This window comes from Zonotrichia albicollis, chromosome W (genome assembly GCF_047830755.1).
Source record: "Zonotrichia albicollis isolate bZonAlb1 chromosome W, bZonAlb1.hap1, whole genome shotgun sequence".
NCBI classification, from domain to species: domain Eukaryota; kingdom Metazoa; phylum Chordata; class Aves; order Passeriformes; family Passerellidae; genus Zonotrichia; species Zonotrichia albicollis.
Window position 1 is genome coordinate 5,630,527 of NC_133859.1, and position 19,002 is coordinate 5,649,528.

A 19,002-nucleotide genomic window follows, 5' to 3' on the forward strand; every position below is an offset into this window, starting at 1 on the left:
GCTTTATTATTGTGTGTATGCTATCACATTAGAACTAAACTGTTAATCCCCTGGGCAGAGCATCTCACAATGGGATGATGTAATTTTATCAGTCATGCAGTGAGACTCAGTGGCTCATTAACAAAAGATATCTCCCCAGGGAGGATTAGTTGTGGAAGGGATAAAGAAAACTGCCCACCTGGTTTTAAGAGTGGGCCAATTACAGAGGATAACTGTCTCACCTCTAACAGATGGCAGTAGAACTCTCATCCCCCACCACATCTTGCCTTTGAAAGCCAAGACATTATCCACCCCTTATTCTATTACCATGTGCATCATGTCCAAATCAATAAACTCTACACAATATAACCTTACGCACAGATCTCACTTAAGATTGGGTTTCCCTGTGGTACACAAGGGGCTTCTCCATCTTTCTGCATTATCCACCAAGTGTAATCAGGTCCTTGAGCAAAACGGATGGGTTTGCCTTTGCCTGAGGTGGGAGTAATCCAAACAGTCTTTTCTAAAATACCTTTCACATGTACCACAGAGACTTTATCTCCATCCACTGTGTGCAAGGGCTCAGACTGGGCAGGACCAGCTTGATTGATGGACCCTTGGGTGTTGACCATTCAGGTGGCTTTTGCTAAATTCATTTCTCAATTTATGAAGATTCCCCTGCCAAGTGCCTTCAGGGTAGTCTTAAGTAGTCCATTTCACTGTTTAACTTTCCTGGCAGCTGGTGTATGATAAGGGATATGATATATCTATTCAATACCATGTTCTCTGGCACAGGTGTTTATAAGGCTGTTCTTGAAATGGGTCCCATTGACCAACTCGATTCTCTTAGGGGTGTTATATCTCCACAGGACTTGGTTTTCCAGGCCCAAGATGGTGTTCTGGGCAGTAGCATGAGGCACAGGGTAGGTCTCCAACCATCCTGTGGTGGCTTCCACCATGGTCAGCACATAGCGCTTCCCTTGGCAGGTTTGGGGAAGGATGATGTAGTCAATCTGCCAGGCTTCCACATACTTATATTCCGACCATCGCCCACCATACCATAGGGGCTTCACTCGCTTGGCCTGCTTTATCACAGCACATGTCTCACAGTCATGGATAACCTGATAAATACTGTCCATGGTTAGATCTACCCCTTGGTCTCATGTTCACTTATAGGTAGCATCTCCGCCCTGATGACCTGTGGCATCATGGGCCCATTGAGCTAGGAACAACTCCCCCTTATGTTGCCAATCTAAATCTATCTGTGACACCTCTATCTTTGCAGCCTGGTCTACCTGCTCATTGTTTTGGTGCTCCTCATTTGCCCAGCTCAGTGACATGAGGATTTACATAACAGACTTTCACAGATAGCTTTCTAACCAAGTGACAATGTCTTTGCACTCTTCAGCAGCCCAAATTGGTTTTCCTCTATGCTGCCAGCTGGCCTTTTTCCATCTTTCCAGCCATCCCCACAGAGCATTGGCTACCATCCATGAATCAGTATAAAGGTAGAGCTTTGGCCATTTCTCTCTTTCAGCAATGTCCGGGGCCAGCTGAACAGCCTTGAGTTCAGCAAGTTGACTTGATCAACCTTCTCCTTCAGTAGCTTGTGCAGCCTGTTGTGTGGGGCTTCATATGGCTGCTTTTCACTTTCTTTTCATCCCTATGATGAGATGCGACAGGAACTGTCAGTGAAAAGAGTGTATCGTGTTTCTTCTGCTGGTAGTTGGTTGTAGAGTGGTGCTTTTTCAGCCCATCTTACTTGTTCCTGTTCCTCTTCGTCAGTGAGACCAAAGTTTTCACCTTCCAGCCAGTTTGCAATTATTTCCTCCAAAATCCCAGGGCGATTCGGGTTTCCAATATGGGCACACTGTGTAATGAGGGCAATTCATTTACTCCATGTGGCGTCAGGGGTGTGGTGGGTAGAGGGAACCTTTCCTTTAAACAACCACCCCAGCACCAGTAGTCGGGGTGCCAGGAGTTGTGCTTCTGTGCCAATCACCTCGGAGGCAGCTTGAACTCCTTAATAGGTGGCCCAGATTTCCTTCTCTGTGGCAGTGTCGTCGGTTTTGGATGTTCTGTAACTTCGGCTCCAGAATCCCAGTGGTCGGTCTTGAGTCTCCACAAGCACCTTCTGACACAGGCTCCAAGACAAGCCACTGTTTCCAGCTGCAGAGTAAAGCACATTCCTCACCTCTGGTCCCTGCCTGACTGGGCCAAGGGCTACCGCATGAGTGATCTCCTGCTTGATCTGGGCAAAAACTTGCTGCTGTTAAGGGTCGCAGTGGAAATCATTCTTCTTGCAGGTAACCAAGTAGAGAGGACTCACAATCTGGCTGTACTCAGGAATGTGCAAACTCCAAAAACTTGTGGCGCCTAGGAAAGCTTGTGTTTCCTTCTTGCTGATCAGTAGAGACATTGCAGTGATCTTATTGATGATCTCAGTGGGAATCTCATGCCATCCATCTTGCCACTTTACTCCCAGGAACTGGTTTTCTCAGGCAGGTCCCTTGACTTTACTGTTCTTGACGGCAAAGCTGGCTTCCAGCAGAATCTGGATGATTCTCTCTCCTTTTTCAAATACTTCCATTGCCATGTTCCCGTAATGTCCTGGTTGACTATAGGACGCTTTTATCCCCAATCATCTGTTCTGTTTATGCTGAAAAATAAGTTTTGCACCTTTAAGACTCGTTCCAGAGAATGAAGAGGGGACAGAAGAAGCACGCAGTTTGTTTTCAGACACTGCACTCACTCCTCCACATTCCTGCTCCTGGACTGCTGTTGTCTACGGATGGACAAACAGCAGGACAAAGCTCTCCTTTGTTGTAGATAGTTTTAGCTAGCTGAGGGAAAGAAGTTCCCGCGACTGTAGTTTGTTTTTTTACCCTTTTCTTTAGACCTGTTTAAACCTGCTCTAGACTGAACACCCAGAAGAGCACCGGCAGCTCGCACCTGTGGCCCACTGGGCTGGGCCTGGGCCACGACATTTCCAGCGCCGGAGAGACTGATAAGAGACTGAGTGAGCCAAGCTGCAACGCAGGGAAGGGACTTTTCTGAGTTTGTCATCTTTTTTGGAGCAGCAAGAGGTTTTATTGTTTAATAAACAGTTTTTTCCACTTTTCTCCGAGGAGGTATTTTTTCCCAAACTGGTTGGAGGAGAGGCCAATTGAATCTGCTTTTCTAGAGGAACCCCTTTAGGGGTTAACTCCAAAATTTGCCCTGACAAATACATCTAGTGGCATTTAACGTAGAGGCCTTCATGTAGTTCTAGTCTCTAGGGTTTTTTGAGGTTTTAGTACCTTTCTAGTCACTAAGATTATTGTCTCTAACACGTAACTTTTACAGTAGAGGGGCAAGGATTAGAATACCTATTGTGCTGGGCTTGGTGATAATGACTTACTGAGCAGTTTACGAACATACTGAAGTATGCTTATCCCACACTGCTAAATACTGTAAAGCAGCAGACAGAGGAAAAGGGGCAGGGAGATAAATAAGCAGCTACTCCAGTCACTCAGGCTGCAGCCAACACCCCAGCTACTCAAGTTGTAGCTAAACCAGACAGTAACCCTAAGCCACTGGCATTCCCTACAAGAAAGAAGCACACAAGCAAAACCAATTGGCCAGTGACTGACAGTGATGATCCAAAAGAAAAACCCTCAACACCAATTACAGATACAAAAGCCAAAGTTTAAGCAATTAACATAAGATCAAAAGCCACTATTGAGTCCTATTCCCCGAAAGACCTTAGTAGCCTAAAAAAAGATTACACTCAACGACCTGATGAATCTCTAATTAGTTAGTTAGTCCGTCTTTAAGATTCTGCAGGCAAAGTTACAATTTTAAACAGTAGTGAGACAAAGCATTTGAGATCCCTGTCACATAATCCCATCATCGACCAAAGAATGGTAAGGAGAGCTAACCTTCACAGCCTCTGGGCACGGGTCCTGGGAAGTGTAACACAAAGATATCTGTATACAAATGATCTCTATATGCAACAAACTCAGTGGAAGACCATAGAACAAAGAATTCAACACTTGAAAGAAATAGTAGTAGCAGAAATTGTCGTCTCAGATGACATAAACACTGTAAATCCAAACTTAGTACCATGTACATCCGTGATGCAGCAGAAACTTGTATGACTTAAGCAACAAGAATATGCTTCTACTCTAGCAATAATGAAGCAAGATAACAGTAAAAATCTGTGCTTGATATGGCAAAAACCTTCTGAGCATATGCAGATACTATACATAGCCCAACACATGCCAAAATCACAACAGTAGAAACACGTCTGCAGAAATTAGAAGATCAGATAAAAGAAAATCACAAGAAACTCAGAGAAGAGATTAAAGAGAACTTTCTCCAAATCTCAGCAGTACAGTTCAGAAGCTCTAGTATCCAATGCAGAAGTTCCCCACATAGAGAGAAAAAGTACACCCTGTCGCAGACATCTTTTTCACTAAAAATCCTTTCTTTAGGATTTTCCCTTCTGGGAAGCTGAGGCCCCAGAAAAAGAATGTAAACAATGGTTATCTGCTGCTGTGGAATGCAACAGGTGGATTTTTGATTGGACCATCTTGGGTGTTTAAAATTAATGGCCAATCAAGTACCGAGCTATCTTGGACAAAGTCCGAGAGAGCTGCTTTTTGTTATCATTCTTTCTTTTCTATTCTTAGCTTAGCCTTCCGAGGAAACCTTTTCTTTCTATTTCTTTTTAGTATAGTTATAATATAATAGATATATCATAAAATAATAAATCCGGCCTTCTGAACATGGAGTCAACGTTCTCGTCTCTTCCCTCACCTGAAAACCCCTGTGACCACAGTCACAGTTGGTGACCCCTCGACTGAGGAAGACATTCATCAATTGGTGAGACACCAGAGGAGCATTGCTGCACTGGGTAAACCCCGAGTGTATGGCATTGATGGTCACCTCACAAGTGACCACAGAAGTGGACTCTAGCCAGGAGCTGAAGAACTGATGATCCTGATTTGGACGGAGTTCACAGCCGAGGCTGACCACAAAGAGAACCTTCTGAAAAGCCTCCAGGAAGATGTCCGGAAAGCTCAGCAGCACCATGCAGCTGGCCAGAGAGTGCTGGACACTGTCACAAGGTACTTTTAGCTTTTCCCCTCCTGAAAATGCTGCCCTTCGCAGTTTGTGGCTGCAAATGTGGAGGACCCCTCCCACAGAGGCAGAGGTTGTTTTCTCCCCTTCAGAGCAGAAACTTGTTACCCTATGGCACAAATGGGGTGAAGACAATGTAATTCTCCTGTTGGAGAGACATTTCTATGAGTTTTTTAGATGGGCAAAGCTCTTTGGGTTTTTTAAGGATGTGCTGTATGCCCTTGATATGTTCGTATGGGAATGCATGGAATCCATTTTCCAAGCCGTTTGGGACCGTGGTTTGGGGTACACCCGCGTTTACCCAGTGTTCGGCGTACTCTTTTCGATCTTGAAACGGAGAGCAGCTGTTTTTCCCTGGATTGCTAACTGCACGGGGCAAGCCCCATTTCCCCCAATTCCCGCAGGAGAGGACCCTTTGGAGGGGGACAATCTGCTGCTTCCCAGGCCCCCTGAATCGCAGCGGGGGGGTGAAGTTTTTCCCGGAGCCAAGGAAGTTGTTTTCCCTGCATTTTCGGAGCATGCTCAGACAAAGCTGTCTTCCCCCCCGCCCCCCGTTCCTCTCCGGGGGATCCTGAGTGGGCTGCGCCGCCCCTGGCAGCCCTGCAGGTCCCGTCCCGGTTGGTCTCTTGGACCCCGCTCGCCCTGCTTGGAGATGGGGGAGGCCTCAGTCTTCAAGGTCCCGCCTCCCGGGCCCGCTCTGCGGCTGCCTCCCCAGCGGCTCCGCCCACAGCTCAACCGGATCCTGCGTCTACGACCTCCAACACACAGCTTCCTGCGGCTGCGCCAATATTGCTAGGCAACGGTGATCCAGCGCTGCTTCCGCCACTTCTCACGGCTGTGCCGGTGTTGCTAGGCGACGACGACGACGCTGCTGCTTCCAACCCAGTGGAGGATGCATTCTCTTCGGCCTCGCTGCCCCCGTCAGCTCCCCCGACGGCTTTGCAGCCTTCCGCCGAACCAGTCCCAGTTCAGGATGCTGCTGAAAAGGACGCCAAGCCCACGGGACCCTCGAAGCTGCCCGTGGTCCCACGGCCCCCGTGGCGGCTGCCGCGGTGGCTCCTGCATCCAGCGTGACTTCCTCCCCGAGTTTTTTGGATTGTCCCGGAGCTGCCCCTGCAGGGGGAGCTGGGACAGGGGAAGAGGGCGTCAGCCTCTCCTTCTGTGGAGGCATGGCCTGACAGCTGGGTGCGGGGGCAGCCCGGCTGCCTGCTTTCAAGATCAGCGTTCTTGGTGGGTTGGGGGGTGTTTGGTTGGGAGTTCCTCCTTGGAGGTTCCAGAAATCCCTGCTGCCCCTCACGCGCCCCAGAGGTGAGGGGCAGGTGGGTCCCGAAAGTTCTGCCTTTGGTCCCCCAGCCCAGAGGGGGTGGGGGTGGTACCGGGAGGCAGATGGGAGGAACACCGTTTACACTTGCATTGCAGAGGTAGAGGGCACAGTGGAAAGCCATCATCGCTTGCTTGCCTTGGGGAAAAAACATTCCTAGACACGAGATGAGGATTCTTGGGACAGCTTCTATTCCCCTGCTGCTGGCATGCCTCGGTGATTTTGGGGAAAGGGAACGTTTGGTCACCCGTTCTGCCATTGTACTGGCAGCAGGGTGCAGGTCTGTGACTATGCAGAGCCTGCCTCGGGGCCTAGGCCTGGGGCTGTCTGGCTTGGTTGCTTTGGCCAGGGCCACCTCCTGGTCTTGTGTTGGCTTTGGGGGCTTTGCTTCCCCCTTCAGGTCCTGGGCCATTGTTTTGTGGGCCAGGTCTGGGGTCCCTGATCCTTCGACATGGGCCAGGGCCCCCCAGGGCCTCTCTCAGGCTCCTTTGCTGCTGCTGATGCTCTTTCCAACAAAAAAAAAAAAAAAAAAAAAAAAAAAAGGAAAAAAAATTAAATTAAATAAAAAGAGTTGAAATAGCTGGCAGCAGCTCAGAAGCATTGAAGGGCCAAAAATTAGCTTCAGCCCAAGATGTTCAATAAAGGGCTGCGGCCAAGACATTCCACATTCCAGAAATTGTCTCAAAATTGTTTGAAATTGTTTGATGACTGTCAATGGACTTTTGATAGCTATTGATGGATTTTTCTGTGGCAAGCCTGTTTCAGGACCAAAAGAAACTTTCAGAGATGGCAAAGAGGAACATGTTCAGTCCATAGACTTTTCCTGAAACTTGGCTGTTTGGACTTGAATTTTCTTTGCATTGTTTTTGCATTTTCTTATATTGTAGGGTTGTTTTGGTGAGATGATAGAATTTTATGTTCTACAGATGAAGAAATTCCCTGTTCATTCCACACCAGCACTTGACTGAGGTTTGGATTGGCAAAAGACAACCTGTCAAGTGTTTGTTCTTTCCTCTGCATGAGCCCAGCATAGAAAATTACAAACACTTTTCTTTTTAATTGAACTAAATAAAAAGAGGTGACATTTCGGAGACATCTTTTTCACTAAAAATCCTTTCTTTAGGATTTTCCCTTCTGGGAAGCTGAGGCCCCAGAAAAAGAATGTAAACATTGGTTATCTGCTGCTGTGGAATGCAACAGGTGGATTTTTATGGGGCCATCTTGGATGTTTATCATAAATGGCCAATCAAGGATCGAGCTATCTCGGACAGAGTCTGAGAGAACTGCCTTTTGTTATCATTCTTTCTTTTCTATTCTTAGCTTGGCCTTCTGAGGGAACCTTTTCTTTCTATTTCTCTTTAGTATAGTTATAATGTAATAGATATATCATAAAATAATAAATCAAGCCTTCTGAACATGGAGTCAACATTCTCCTCTCTTCCCTCACCTGAAAACCCCTGTGACCATGGTCACAACACCCCACGAGCTGAGCTGTAGTTCTTCCTACATGATTGCAGAGAAAACATAAAGCAATAGGATGAAAAATCTTCTAATACTCTAGCACAACAGGAGCGTGAATTGAAAGAAAGGAAAACTCAGAGAAATTCTACCAAAAAAGAAACAATTCCAGTAGCCCATAACCAAACAACCATATAAAATGATGACAACGATATTTTTGATCCCCTTAAAAAACCCTCCAAAACATATACCCAAAGAAAAAAAGATAACCAGGCTTTGAGGGGCCCTGCCTCTAACTAAGTAAAGACTAGGGAAACCTGTGTTTTTTAGACTGTGTAGATTCATTAGCCTAACACATCTAAACCACAAAAATATAAAGCTTTAGTTGGCACTAGAGCGCAGTACACATTAATCCCATCAAGACATGTAAGGGCAATATCTGTTTCTATTACTAGTGTAAGAGGAAGATCAGAAAATTTTACTTTAGTAGAAACTGAAGCGAGCCTGACTAGAAATTAGTAGAAGAAACACCCTATTGTGACTAGCCCAGAACCCCCATACATTTTAGGCATCGATTTCCTCCAAAGTATTTCAAAGACCCAAAGAAACTCAAATAAGCATTTAAAATAGCAACTGTAGTAACAAAAGGCATCCAACGATTGAACACCTTACCTAGACTACCAGAAAACCCATCTGCAGTAAGACTCCTAAAAGTAGAAGAATGAGTACCAATTGCCACCTCAACAATGCACTGCCGACAATACTGAACAAATCAAAATACCATGATCCCCATCCACAAAATGATCCATGAGCTAAAGAACCAAAGAGTAGTCAGCAAAATTCACTCACCCTTCAACAGCCCCATTTAGCCTGTATGTAAATCTGAAAAAAAATTAACTGAAAAAAAATTAACTGAAGTAACTCCACTGCTAAGTTCTGCTGTGCCAAACATACTAAAACTCCAGTATAAGCTAAAGTCCAAAGCAGCAAAGTAGTACACCACTATTGATATTACCAGTGCATTTTTCTCCATTCCTCTAGCAGCAAAATAGAAACCTCAGTTTACCTTCACCTAAAGAAGAGTGCAGTACACCAAAAAACAACTACCCCAAAAGTAGAAACACAACCCCACCATCTGCCATAGACTAATTGCACTAAACTGCACTAAAAAAGAGTGAGACTCCAAAACATCTACAATATGTTGATGACATCATTGCATAGGAAAATGTAGCTTTGACTTTAAAATTTTAGTGGTTGCTTTTGAGTCTTACTAGGCACTTTTTGCTAAAGGCTTTAGGACAAACTGTGGCTCCCGGCTGCAGAGTAGAGGACATTTTTTACATTTGGTTTTGTCTTGACTGGGCTAAGGGTTACTGTGTGAGTGATTTCTTGCTTGATCCGGGAAAAGGCTTGCTGCTGTTAAGGGTCCCAGTGGAAATCGTTCTTCTCGCGGGTAACCAAGTAGAGAAGGCTTACAATCTGGCTGTACTTAGGAATGTGCATTCTCAAAAAACTTATGGTGCTTAGGAAAGCTTATGTTTCTCTCTTGTTGGGTGGTGGAGACGTGATCTTGTTGATATAAGTGGGAATCTGACGCTATCTTGCCACTTTACTCTCAGAAACTGGATCTCTTGAGTAGGTCTCTTGATTTTGCTCTACTTGATGGCAAAGCCAGCTTTTAGGAGAATTTGGATGATTTTCTCTCCTTTCTCAAACACTTCTGTTGCTGTCTTCCCCCACACAATGATGTCATTAATATATTGCAGATGTTCCGGAGCCTCACTCTTTTATAGTGCACTCTGGATTAGTCTATGGTAGATGGTGGGGCTGTGTTTCCACCCCTGGGGCAGTCAGTTTTAGGTGTACTGCATGCTTTTTTAGGTGAAGGTAAACTGAAGCCTGCATTCTGTTGCTAGAGGAATGGAGAAAAATGCATTCGTAATATCGATAGTGGCATACCACTTTGTTGCTTTGGACTTCAGCTCATACTGGAGTTCTAGCACGTCTGGCACAGCAGCGTTCAGCAGTGGAGTCACTTCATTTAATGCACGGTAGTCTACAGTCAATCTCCATTCTCCTTTAGATTTACGCACAGGCCAAATGAGGCTGTTGAAGGGTGAGTGGGTCTTGCTGACTACATCTTGGTTCTTTAGCTTATGGATTATTTTTTGGATGGGGATTACGGTATCTTGATTTGTTTGGTATTGTCGGTGGTGTACTGTTGAGGTGGCAATCGGTACTTGTTGCTCTTCTACTTTCAGGAGTCTTACTGTAGATAGGTGTGGCATTCACATGCCCTCTGAACAGAGAGAATATGTGAGAGAAGCAGAGAAAAGAGTGATCAAAAAAATTATCTCATTTGCTACTCCTGTGTTTGTGCCCATGTGGAATGTGTTCTGGAGATTGTTTACCCAAGGTGATTGCTTGATTGGATTCTGGTGATGGTTGTTTGGATTCATTGACCAATTGGATCCACATGTGTGTCGGGACTCTCAGGCAGAGTCATGGGTTTGTTAGTGTCGTGGGGTGACAGCCTTTATCCCAATATCGTGTGTTGTGTCTGGCAGCTGTGTTTTTTCTCTCTCCTCCCCCCCGGCCGTCTTGCTGCGGCGGGGTGGGGAAGAGAGGAGGGAGTGTGTGACCAGGCACTTTCGCTTTTGGCTTTGGCTGCTTGGCTTGACTAGCCATTTGCTTGCTTGCTTTCTGCTTTTTGCGCTGTTTTTTTTCCTTTTCTTTTGTCCCCTCTTTCTTACCCTCCCCTGAAGATACTGGACCGGCTCCGGACCTGACCTGAGAGCTCCAGGACACCCGGAGCCTGCTAGAGAAGCTCAGCGCCCTTCACAACACAGTCTGGTCTCTTTTCTTTTCTTGTGTTGGGGAGTGTTCTTTTTGTTACTTGTAAATAAATAGGTTTTGTTTTCCCCTTTGCTCCTCCGAGAAATTCCTTCCCGAACCCGGTGTTGGGGGAGGGGTGGTTGGAGGTTTGTTTTGTTTTGGGGGGCTCCCTTTTGGAGATTTCCCCTAATTTGTCCTAAACCACAACAGTTAGTTAGTTAGTTAGTAGTAAGTATGATATAGTATAGTATTTCTCTTTAATATAGTTGTAATGTAATATAGTATATTTTTAATAAAGCATTCCGAAGCCTTGGAGTCAGATGCCAATCATTCCTGTGATGAGGGCACCCAGCAATTACTATAGATGGGTTTTCTGATAGTCTAGGTAAGTTGTTCAATTGCTTGACGCCATCTGTCTTTACAGCAGCTATTTCAAATGCCCATTTGAGTCTTTTTGGGTCTTTGAAATAATTACTTTGGAGGAAGTCTATTCTTAAAATGTATGGGGCTTCTGGGCCAGTCAGAATAGCGTGTTTCTTCTACTCATTTCTAGTTCGGTTCAGTTTCTACTAAAGTAAAATTCTGTGATCCCCTTGTCATATCATTAATAGAAATAGATTTTGCCCTCACATGGCTTGATGGAACTAATGTGCACTGCACACTAATGTTGACTAAAGCTTTATATTGTTGTGGTTCAGATGTGCCAGACTAATGAATCTGCACAGTTAAAAAAACACGTTTTTTTTCTAGCTTCTACCTGGCCAGAGGCAGGGCCCCTCTAAGCCTGGTTATCCTTCTTTCCTTGGACATATGTCTTGGAGATTCCCTTAAGGGGATCGAAAATATCATCATCATCATCATTATATATGGCAGTTTGATTATGGCCACTGGAGCTGCTTCTCTTTTGGTAGAATTTTCTTTCTGAGTTTTGCTTTCTTTCAATTCACACACCTGTTGTGCTACAGCAGCAGTAGATTTTCTATTCTATTTCCTTGGGGTTTTTTTCTGCAAACATGTAGGAAGAACTACAGCTCAGTTCGTGGGGTGTCCCTTCTCTCCCCATCTGGGGAACTTCTGTGTTGGATACCAGAACCTCTGATCTGTACTGCCGAGATTTGGAGAAAGTCTTCTTTTATCTCTACCCAGAGTTTTTTGTGATTCTCTTCTATCTTATCTTCTTATTTCTGCAGAAGTGTTTCCACCGCTGTAATTCTGGCATGTGTTGGGCCATGTACAGCATCTGCATATGCTTAGAGCTTTTTCACTAAATTAAGCACAGTCCCTTCACTGTCATCTTGCTTCATTATTGCTAAAGCAGAAGCATATTCTTGTGGCCTAAGTCATATAAGTTTTCGCCACATTACGGATGTACATGGTAATAAGTCTGGATTTACAGTGTTTACGTCATTTGAGAAGACAATATCTGCCACTGCTATTTCCTTTAAGCATTGAATTCTTTGTTCTATGGTCTTCTACTGAGCTTGTTGCATATAAAGATCATTTGCACACAGATATCTTTGTGTTACACTTCCCAGGACCTGTGCCCAGAGGCTGTGAGGGTTGGCTCTCCTTCATCATTCTTCGGTCGATGATGGGATTATGTGACAGGGATCTCAAATGCTTCGCTTCACTACTGTTTAAAATTGTAGCTTTGCCTGCAGCATCTTAAAGACAGACTAACTAAATAATTAGATTCATTGGGTTTTCGAGTGTAAGCATTTTTAGGCTATGAAGGTCTTTCAGAGAATAAGACTTAATAGTGGCTTGTGATCCTGTGTCAGTTGCTTAAATTTTGGCTTTTGTATCAGTAATTGGTGTTGAGGGTCCTTCCCCTGGATCATCATCATCGGTTAGTGGCCAATTGGTTTTGCTTGTGTGCTTCTTTCCTGCAGCGACTGCCAGTGGCTTAGGCTCACTGTCTGGTTTAGCTACAACCTGAGTAGCTGAGGTGTTGGCTGCAGACCGAGTGACTGGGGTAGCTGTTGATTTATCTCCCTGTCCCCCTGCTTCTCTCTGCTGCCCTACAGTATTTAGCAGTGTGCGTTAAGCATAGGCCAGGGCCCAGCTTATTGTAATGAGCTTTTTCTCTTTAGAGTCATCATGGCACTTCTCTTTTAGGTATTTCCCCACTTTATTTGGCTCTGAATTTGTTCACATGGAGAATCCTAGGCACAGGGTCAGAAAATTCTTTCAGAGCTTGGCTCATATATTCTTATTCTCTACACCACTCAGGATTTCCCATGCCTGGGTCTACTTCTGGGTCAGGGGTCTCATTAGCTCCTCTGGACATCTCAGCCCTCATTCTAGAGAAGTTGTAGACCATATAAAGGAGGCTTACCAGATTAAATACTAGAAAGATGGTCTCTTTAACATTCAGGGGAAACTGAACATTCTCAAAAAGTGACATAACAGATTCAAAGGAGAAGAAGGAAAGGAAAGGCTGGAAAGCCTCATTCCCTGCTCTTTCTCTGACAAACCGGGTGCAATTACTAATAAATCCCCAGACATACTACCGGAACTGGGACACAGGGTAGGACAAAGAAACCGTAAACCATACATATCGTACACAGACTTCACTATCTTTGTAAAGGCCCTATAAATCATTATCAATAAGCCCAGCACAATAACTGTTTTAATCCGTGCCCCTCTACTGTAAAAACTATATATTAGGGAAAATAATCTTAGTGACTAGAAAGGTATTAAAACCTCAAAAAAGCGTAGAGACTAGAACTACCTGAAGGCTTTTCCCTACCCCAAGAGACATTATGAATTCAGGCAACATGGCTACTGACTGCTTTAACCCACTACAGAGCAAGCATAATCAACATGCAATCAATAAAGGTTTTTTCCACCTTCTCGGGCCACACCTTGGGAGCCACTAGATGTATTTTTCTTTGGGAGAGAACCCCCAAAGGGGTTCCTCTAGAAAAGCAGATTCAATTGGCCTCTCCTCCAACCAGTTTGGGAAAAAATACCTCCTCGGAGAAAAGTGGAAAAAACTGTTTATTAAACAATAAAACCTCTTGCTGCTCCAAAAAAGATGACAAACTCAGAAAAGTCCCTTCCCTGGGTTGCAGCTTGGCTCACTCAGTCTCTTATCAGTCTCTCCGGCGCTGGAAATGTCGTGGCCCAGGCCCAGCCCAGTGGGCCACAGGTGCGAGCTGCCGGTGCTCTTCTGGGTGTTCAGTCTAGAGCAGGTTTAAACAGGTCTAAAGAAAAGGGTAAAAAAACAAACTACAGTCGCGGGAACTTCTTTCCCTCAGCTAGCTAAAACTATCTACAACAAAGGAGAGCTTTGTCCTGCTGTTTGTCCATCCGTAGACAACAGCAGTCCAGGAGCAGGAATGTGGAGGAGTGAGTGCAGTGTCTGAAAACAAACTGCGTGCTTCTTCTGTCCCCTCTTCATTCTCTGGAACGAGTCTTAAAGGTGCAAAACTTATTTTTCAGCATAAACAGAACAGATGATTGGGGATAAAAGCATCATATAGTCAACCCAGGAGAGCATGAAAAGATGGTCCTGAGATTATTAGATTAACTAGCAACACATCTGACACAGACCTGGAAAGACTGCTAAAAACAGTAGACCAGTGGTTATCAAAGGGGTTTTTTTCAGCTCAGATGTAAACAACTTTTCCTAGTAGGGATGCAGATGCTATGCAGTAGGCTAGAAGCCTTGTAGAAATAGAATAGAAATTAAACTTTCCCTCGATGCCATTCACTACTGGTGAAAAAATTGCATTGTTTTAAGCTGTTACTGTTGTGTTGTTTGTGAGAATTGTTGAAATATTGAGGTATGCAAATTGAAAACATTGTTTTGCAAATGAGTTAAACTAGATTCAGGTTGTAGTCTTAAAATACACTGGTGGGGTTTTTTACGGTTAACCTAATGGATTTCTCATGTACCTAGTATAAACAGTAAAAATCCTGTTGTATTTAATGTGTTAGTTGTCTTTTAACATAATAGCTTTTTTTTTTCAGTGTAGATGTTTCTATTGTATGTTCTTTGCACGATCTCTTTCAACTATTGGCATGTTTTGAAAAAATTACTGATGTTTCAAGTATTACCATGTTTCATTTTAAATTTGCCTTCTTTTAGTTTAAATTCTTCATCTCAGAAGCAGCATTAGATATGGGGCGTCTGTATGATTGAAAAAAGTGGAAAAGTGGGTGAAGAACAGATTATCCTCTCTAGAAATTGAAAGTGATGTCATGGACAGTGTTCTGCATTATAGCAGAACCAAATTGTACCTGGAAGTTGCTTGTTAACTTTTGTATATGTTATAGAAAATAGGGATATATTTGACTCTAAGAATATCTAGGAAAGCAGTGGAAGAACATCTTGATACTAAAGCCTGTTTGTCTGGTTTATCTCGGCTGTTTGAGGGGCCTGAAAGGCCCGGGGGTGGCTTTGAGCAGCTCGCGTATCGAAGGACGAGAAGAGGCTTCAGTTCTTCTTTCTGGTTTTATGTTTATTAATTGTTTATCTAAAAAATGTTCTTTCAGCTTAACAAAGATCTGCTCAGCAGTCAGCCATGGGCACACTGTGCCGTCCTACGGACCGCTACGTATCTTTATACTCCTAGTTACGTATATAATATTTATCATTTTTCTTCAATACCATCTATTCTTATAACTCGGTGTACTCTTAGTAATAACTAATTTAAAAATGCCACCGTGGCCAAAGAAGATGGAGGAGAGGAGGAAGAAGAAGGAGGGCAGGACACACTCTAATTCTTCCATCTTGCTCTTCTAAACCCCCCTGTACATAAATCTTAAACTCTGTTTCTTACCCTCTAATTAGCTAATCTTTTCACTCTTCACCCCGGTGAGGCCCTCTTATCTTCATAAAGGTGTCGTCTCTCGTGTAGGGTCAAAGTCTTGCTACCAGACACTTCTGGCAACATTCTAGGACTCCCAGGCCTCCTAAGAGTGGTCTCAGGAGCCTTGCATCTCAGGACTCAAATCCTGAGATCCCACACCTGTTGACTCCTGTTTTTTTTCAAGGCTGGCTTATAAAGTGACACCACCACCCCCAGCCACTGGGGAGCAGTGTGTGAGCCAGCACAGACAGGATACAGGAACGATCACAAAATCACAGCTCAAATGCAGGGAGTATATTTATTTTCATTACCTCACCAACTGGGAGATACCCAAAGCAGCACCTGGGCAGAGGCACACAAGCAGGGGCAAGGGCACCACAGAGGAGGTCCAGGCTGGAGGATCAATGAACCTGTTGTTTTCACCTGTTTATCAAGTGTAGTGTACCACTGTGCTTTCGTCTTTTGCCACAGCAGGGCAGGAATCTCAAACATGTTTGCTAGGGTGCCTCTGAATCTATCACAGGCCTATTTTATCTAAACACAGATGTTCTACTTGTCAAACACACAAGGCTAAACAATTATTAACGTGACATATGTATTTTTCTACTCTCCAGCTGCAGGTCATTCAAGCATGTTTGCAATCCTCATCTCCAATCTTCTGTTATTTTCCCACATTCCACTCTCTCAGTCAAGGGACCATTTCCAATGGGGCTGGCAAAGTTGGAGATGTCCATTTGGGCTTGCGGGGTGTAGGCCAGGGTAATTTACAGAGGCACATAATAAACACATATAGAAAAAGGAATAAACATATTCCTATAATGATAAAATCATAGAATGGCCTGGGTTGGAAGGGACATTAAAGATCATCTAGTTCCAGCCCCCTTGCTGTGAACAGAGAGACCTTTCACTAGACCAGGTTGCTCCAAGCGCCATCCAACTTGGCCTTGAACACTTCCAGGGATGGGGCATCCACAGCTTTTCTGGGCACCCCATACCAGTGTCTCACCAGCCTCACAGTAAAGATTTTTTTCCTAATATCCTAATATTTCGTAATCTAAACCTACTCTCTTAGTTTGAAGCCATTCCCCCTTGTTCTGTCACTACATGCCATGGTAAAAAGTCTCTGTCTTTCTTGCAGGCTTCCTTCAGGTACTAGAAGGCTGCAATTAGGTTACCCACAAGCCTTCTCTTTTCCAGGCTGAACAATCCCAATTCTCTCAGCCTTTCCTCATAGGAGAGGTATTCCATCCATCTAATCATCTTGGTGGCCTCCTCTGGATTTGCTCCAACAGGTCCATGTCCTTCCTGTGCTGGGGACCCCAGAGCTGGATGCAGCTCTGCAGGTGGGATCTCACCAGAGCAGAGGGGCAGAATTCCCTCCCCTGACTTACTGCCCCTGCTGCTTTGGATGCAGCCCAGGACATGATTTGCTTTCTTGGTTTGCAAGTGTACACCTTGCACTTGGTCTTATTAAACCTCATGAAGTTCCCATGGGCTGTTTCTCAAGCTTGTCCAGGTCTCTCTGGATGGCTCCATCCTTCAGGTATGTCACCTGCACCACTCAGCTTGGTGTCATCTGAATATTTGCTGAGGGTGCACTTGATCCCTTTGTCTATGTCATTGATGAAGATATTAAATAACACTGGTTCCAATATGGACCCCTGAGGGATACCACTTGTCACTGATGTCCATCGAGATTCTGAGCCATTGACCACTACCCTCTGGATGTGACCATCCAACCACTTTCTTATCCATATAGCAGTCCATTCATTGAATCCATCTCTCTCCAATTTAGAGAGAAGGATGTTGTTGGGGACCATGTCAAAGGCTTTACAGTAGTCCAGATAAATGATATCTGCAATCCTTGCCTTGTCCACTGGTATAGTCATGCCATCAGAGAAGGCCACTAGGTTGGTCACAATAATGCTTTGAATCAGGTGTCCCACTCATCCTGCCAGGGAATTAAACTACTCAGCTAGTCAGGCACCACCAGTAGATTCTTTCATTTGATGCATTACGTCCTGGAGACATTGAATGTTGTCCCCTATGCTGGCTGATTCATCAATTACATTGAAGTGACATATGCCTTCAAAATTGGAGCAGTGTTTATGGTGTCGAAGAAGATGGTCCACCACCAACTGATTTTGTAATGTTCCTTGGCACACAGCTGTTACCTACTCAGAAAGAATAACAATGAAGAACATGGATATCAAAAGCACTTGCATAGTATAATTCTGTAATATAGCTACTGGGATTGGCATGCCAATGGAACGTTTTCAAGAGATCTGCTATGGTATTCGCAGGGTGCCCCAATGAAGGAAGGAATGATGAATCTGACTTCATGTTCTCAGAAGGCTAATTTATTATTTTATGATACTATATTATATTAAAGAATACTATACTATACTATACTATACTAAAGAATACTTACAGAAAAGTAAAAAGATAATAAAGAAAACTCATGACTCTTTCCAGAGTCCCGACACAGCTTGGCACTGATTGGCCAATAAGTCAAAATAATTCACACCAGAAACAAATGAAACAATCACCTGTGGATAAACAGTCTCCAAACACATTCCACATAAGCAAAACACAGGAGAAGCAAATGAGATAATTATTGTTTTCCTTTTTCTCTGAGGCTTCCCAGCTTCCCAGGAGAAAAATCCTGGGCGAAGGGATTTTTCCAGAGAATGTGAATGTGACAATCTGCAGCTGTTAATCCTCCCTCAATACAAAAGGCAGACAAGTTAGTTACAGTAGAGGCCAACTAAATGCAAGTATTTACATGTTAATCTCATGGAAATATATCCAGGACATGTGCTTATAGTACAAGACTGCAAAGCATGATGAGCCAACCTGTGATAAGGGAGTCAAATAGGAATGTAAATTCCTTCTAGTAATACATATGCTATTACTCCAGCTCCTTCAGCTACTATTGCTCTGAGTTTGATAAACTGATATGGGGTAATTGCCCACATGTATTGAAGAGCTTCAATTTGATGTTGGGTTTGTGACACCAATAACACCGCTCAAATACTGTCTCCTCTAGATAAGGCCCTGTTATTCATCAAAGATACCCAAAATAGAAGAACTTGAGAATCTGATATCAACAGAGGATGTAAAATAAGAGAAGCTGGGGTACAGAACCATATGGCATTCTGAGGGGGTTATTCTATGAATCTTCATGTCTAGGCTAATAGGTTGCAGTCCCACCATGCAATCTACTGGTGTAAACAATTTCCTTTGCCTTCTAGGTAATAATTTAGGAGAGATACCATCCGGAAGAAATTCAGTCCTTGCCATGTTTGTATGATCATTGGATGTTTGATTATGAATACTCCAGCTGTTTAACAAGAAAGCCTGCTTTAGTAAGATGTGAACACCACTGTTGTAAAATTTTAGTACTGGTTAGCTTTTTAAAATTATTTCCTCAATATTCCATTTGTTCTTTCAGTCAATCTTTGC

The 19,002-nt window shown here is 44.0% G+C and overlaps 1 protein-coding gene across 17 annotated transcripts in view; it reads right to left on the minus strand.

The window, feature by feature from the left end:
• LOC141726960 (5'-AMP-activated protein kinase catalytic subunit alpha-1-like) overlaps positions 1-19,002 on the minus strand; it is a 114,419-nt gene that overhangs the window by 55,356 nt on the left and 40,061 nt on the right. Inside the window, exon 3 of one of the 17 annotated variants that reach the window (XM_074532098.1) lies at positions 512-2,638. The exons of 14 other annotated variants lie outside the window; for them this stretch is intronic. In XM_074532098.1, coding sequence (XP_074388199.1) covers positions 512-611 — 100 coding nt within the window. In that variant the 5' untranslated portion in view covers positions 612-2,638. 2 more of the 17 variants (XM_074532103.1, XM_074532099.1) reach the window with 2 other exon arrangements.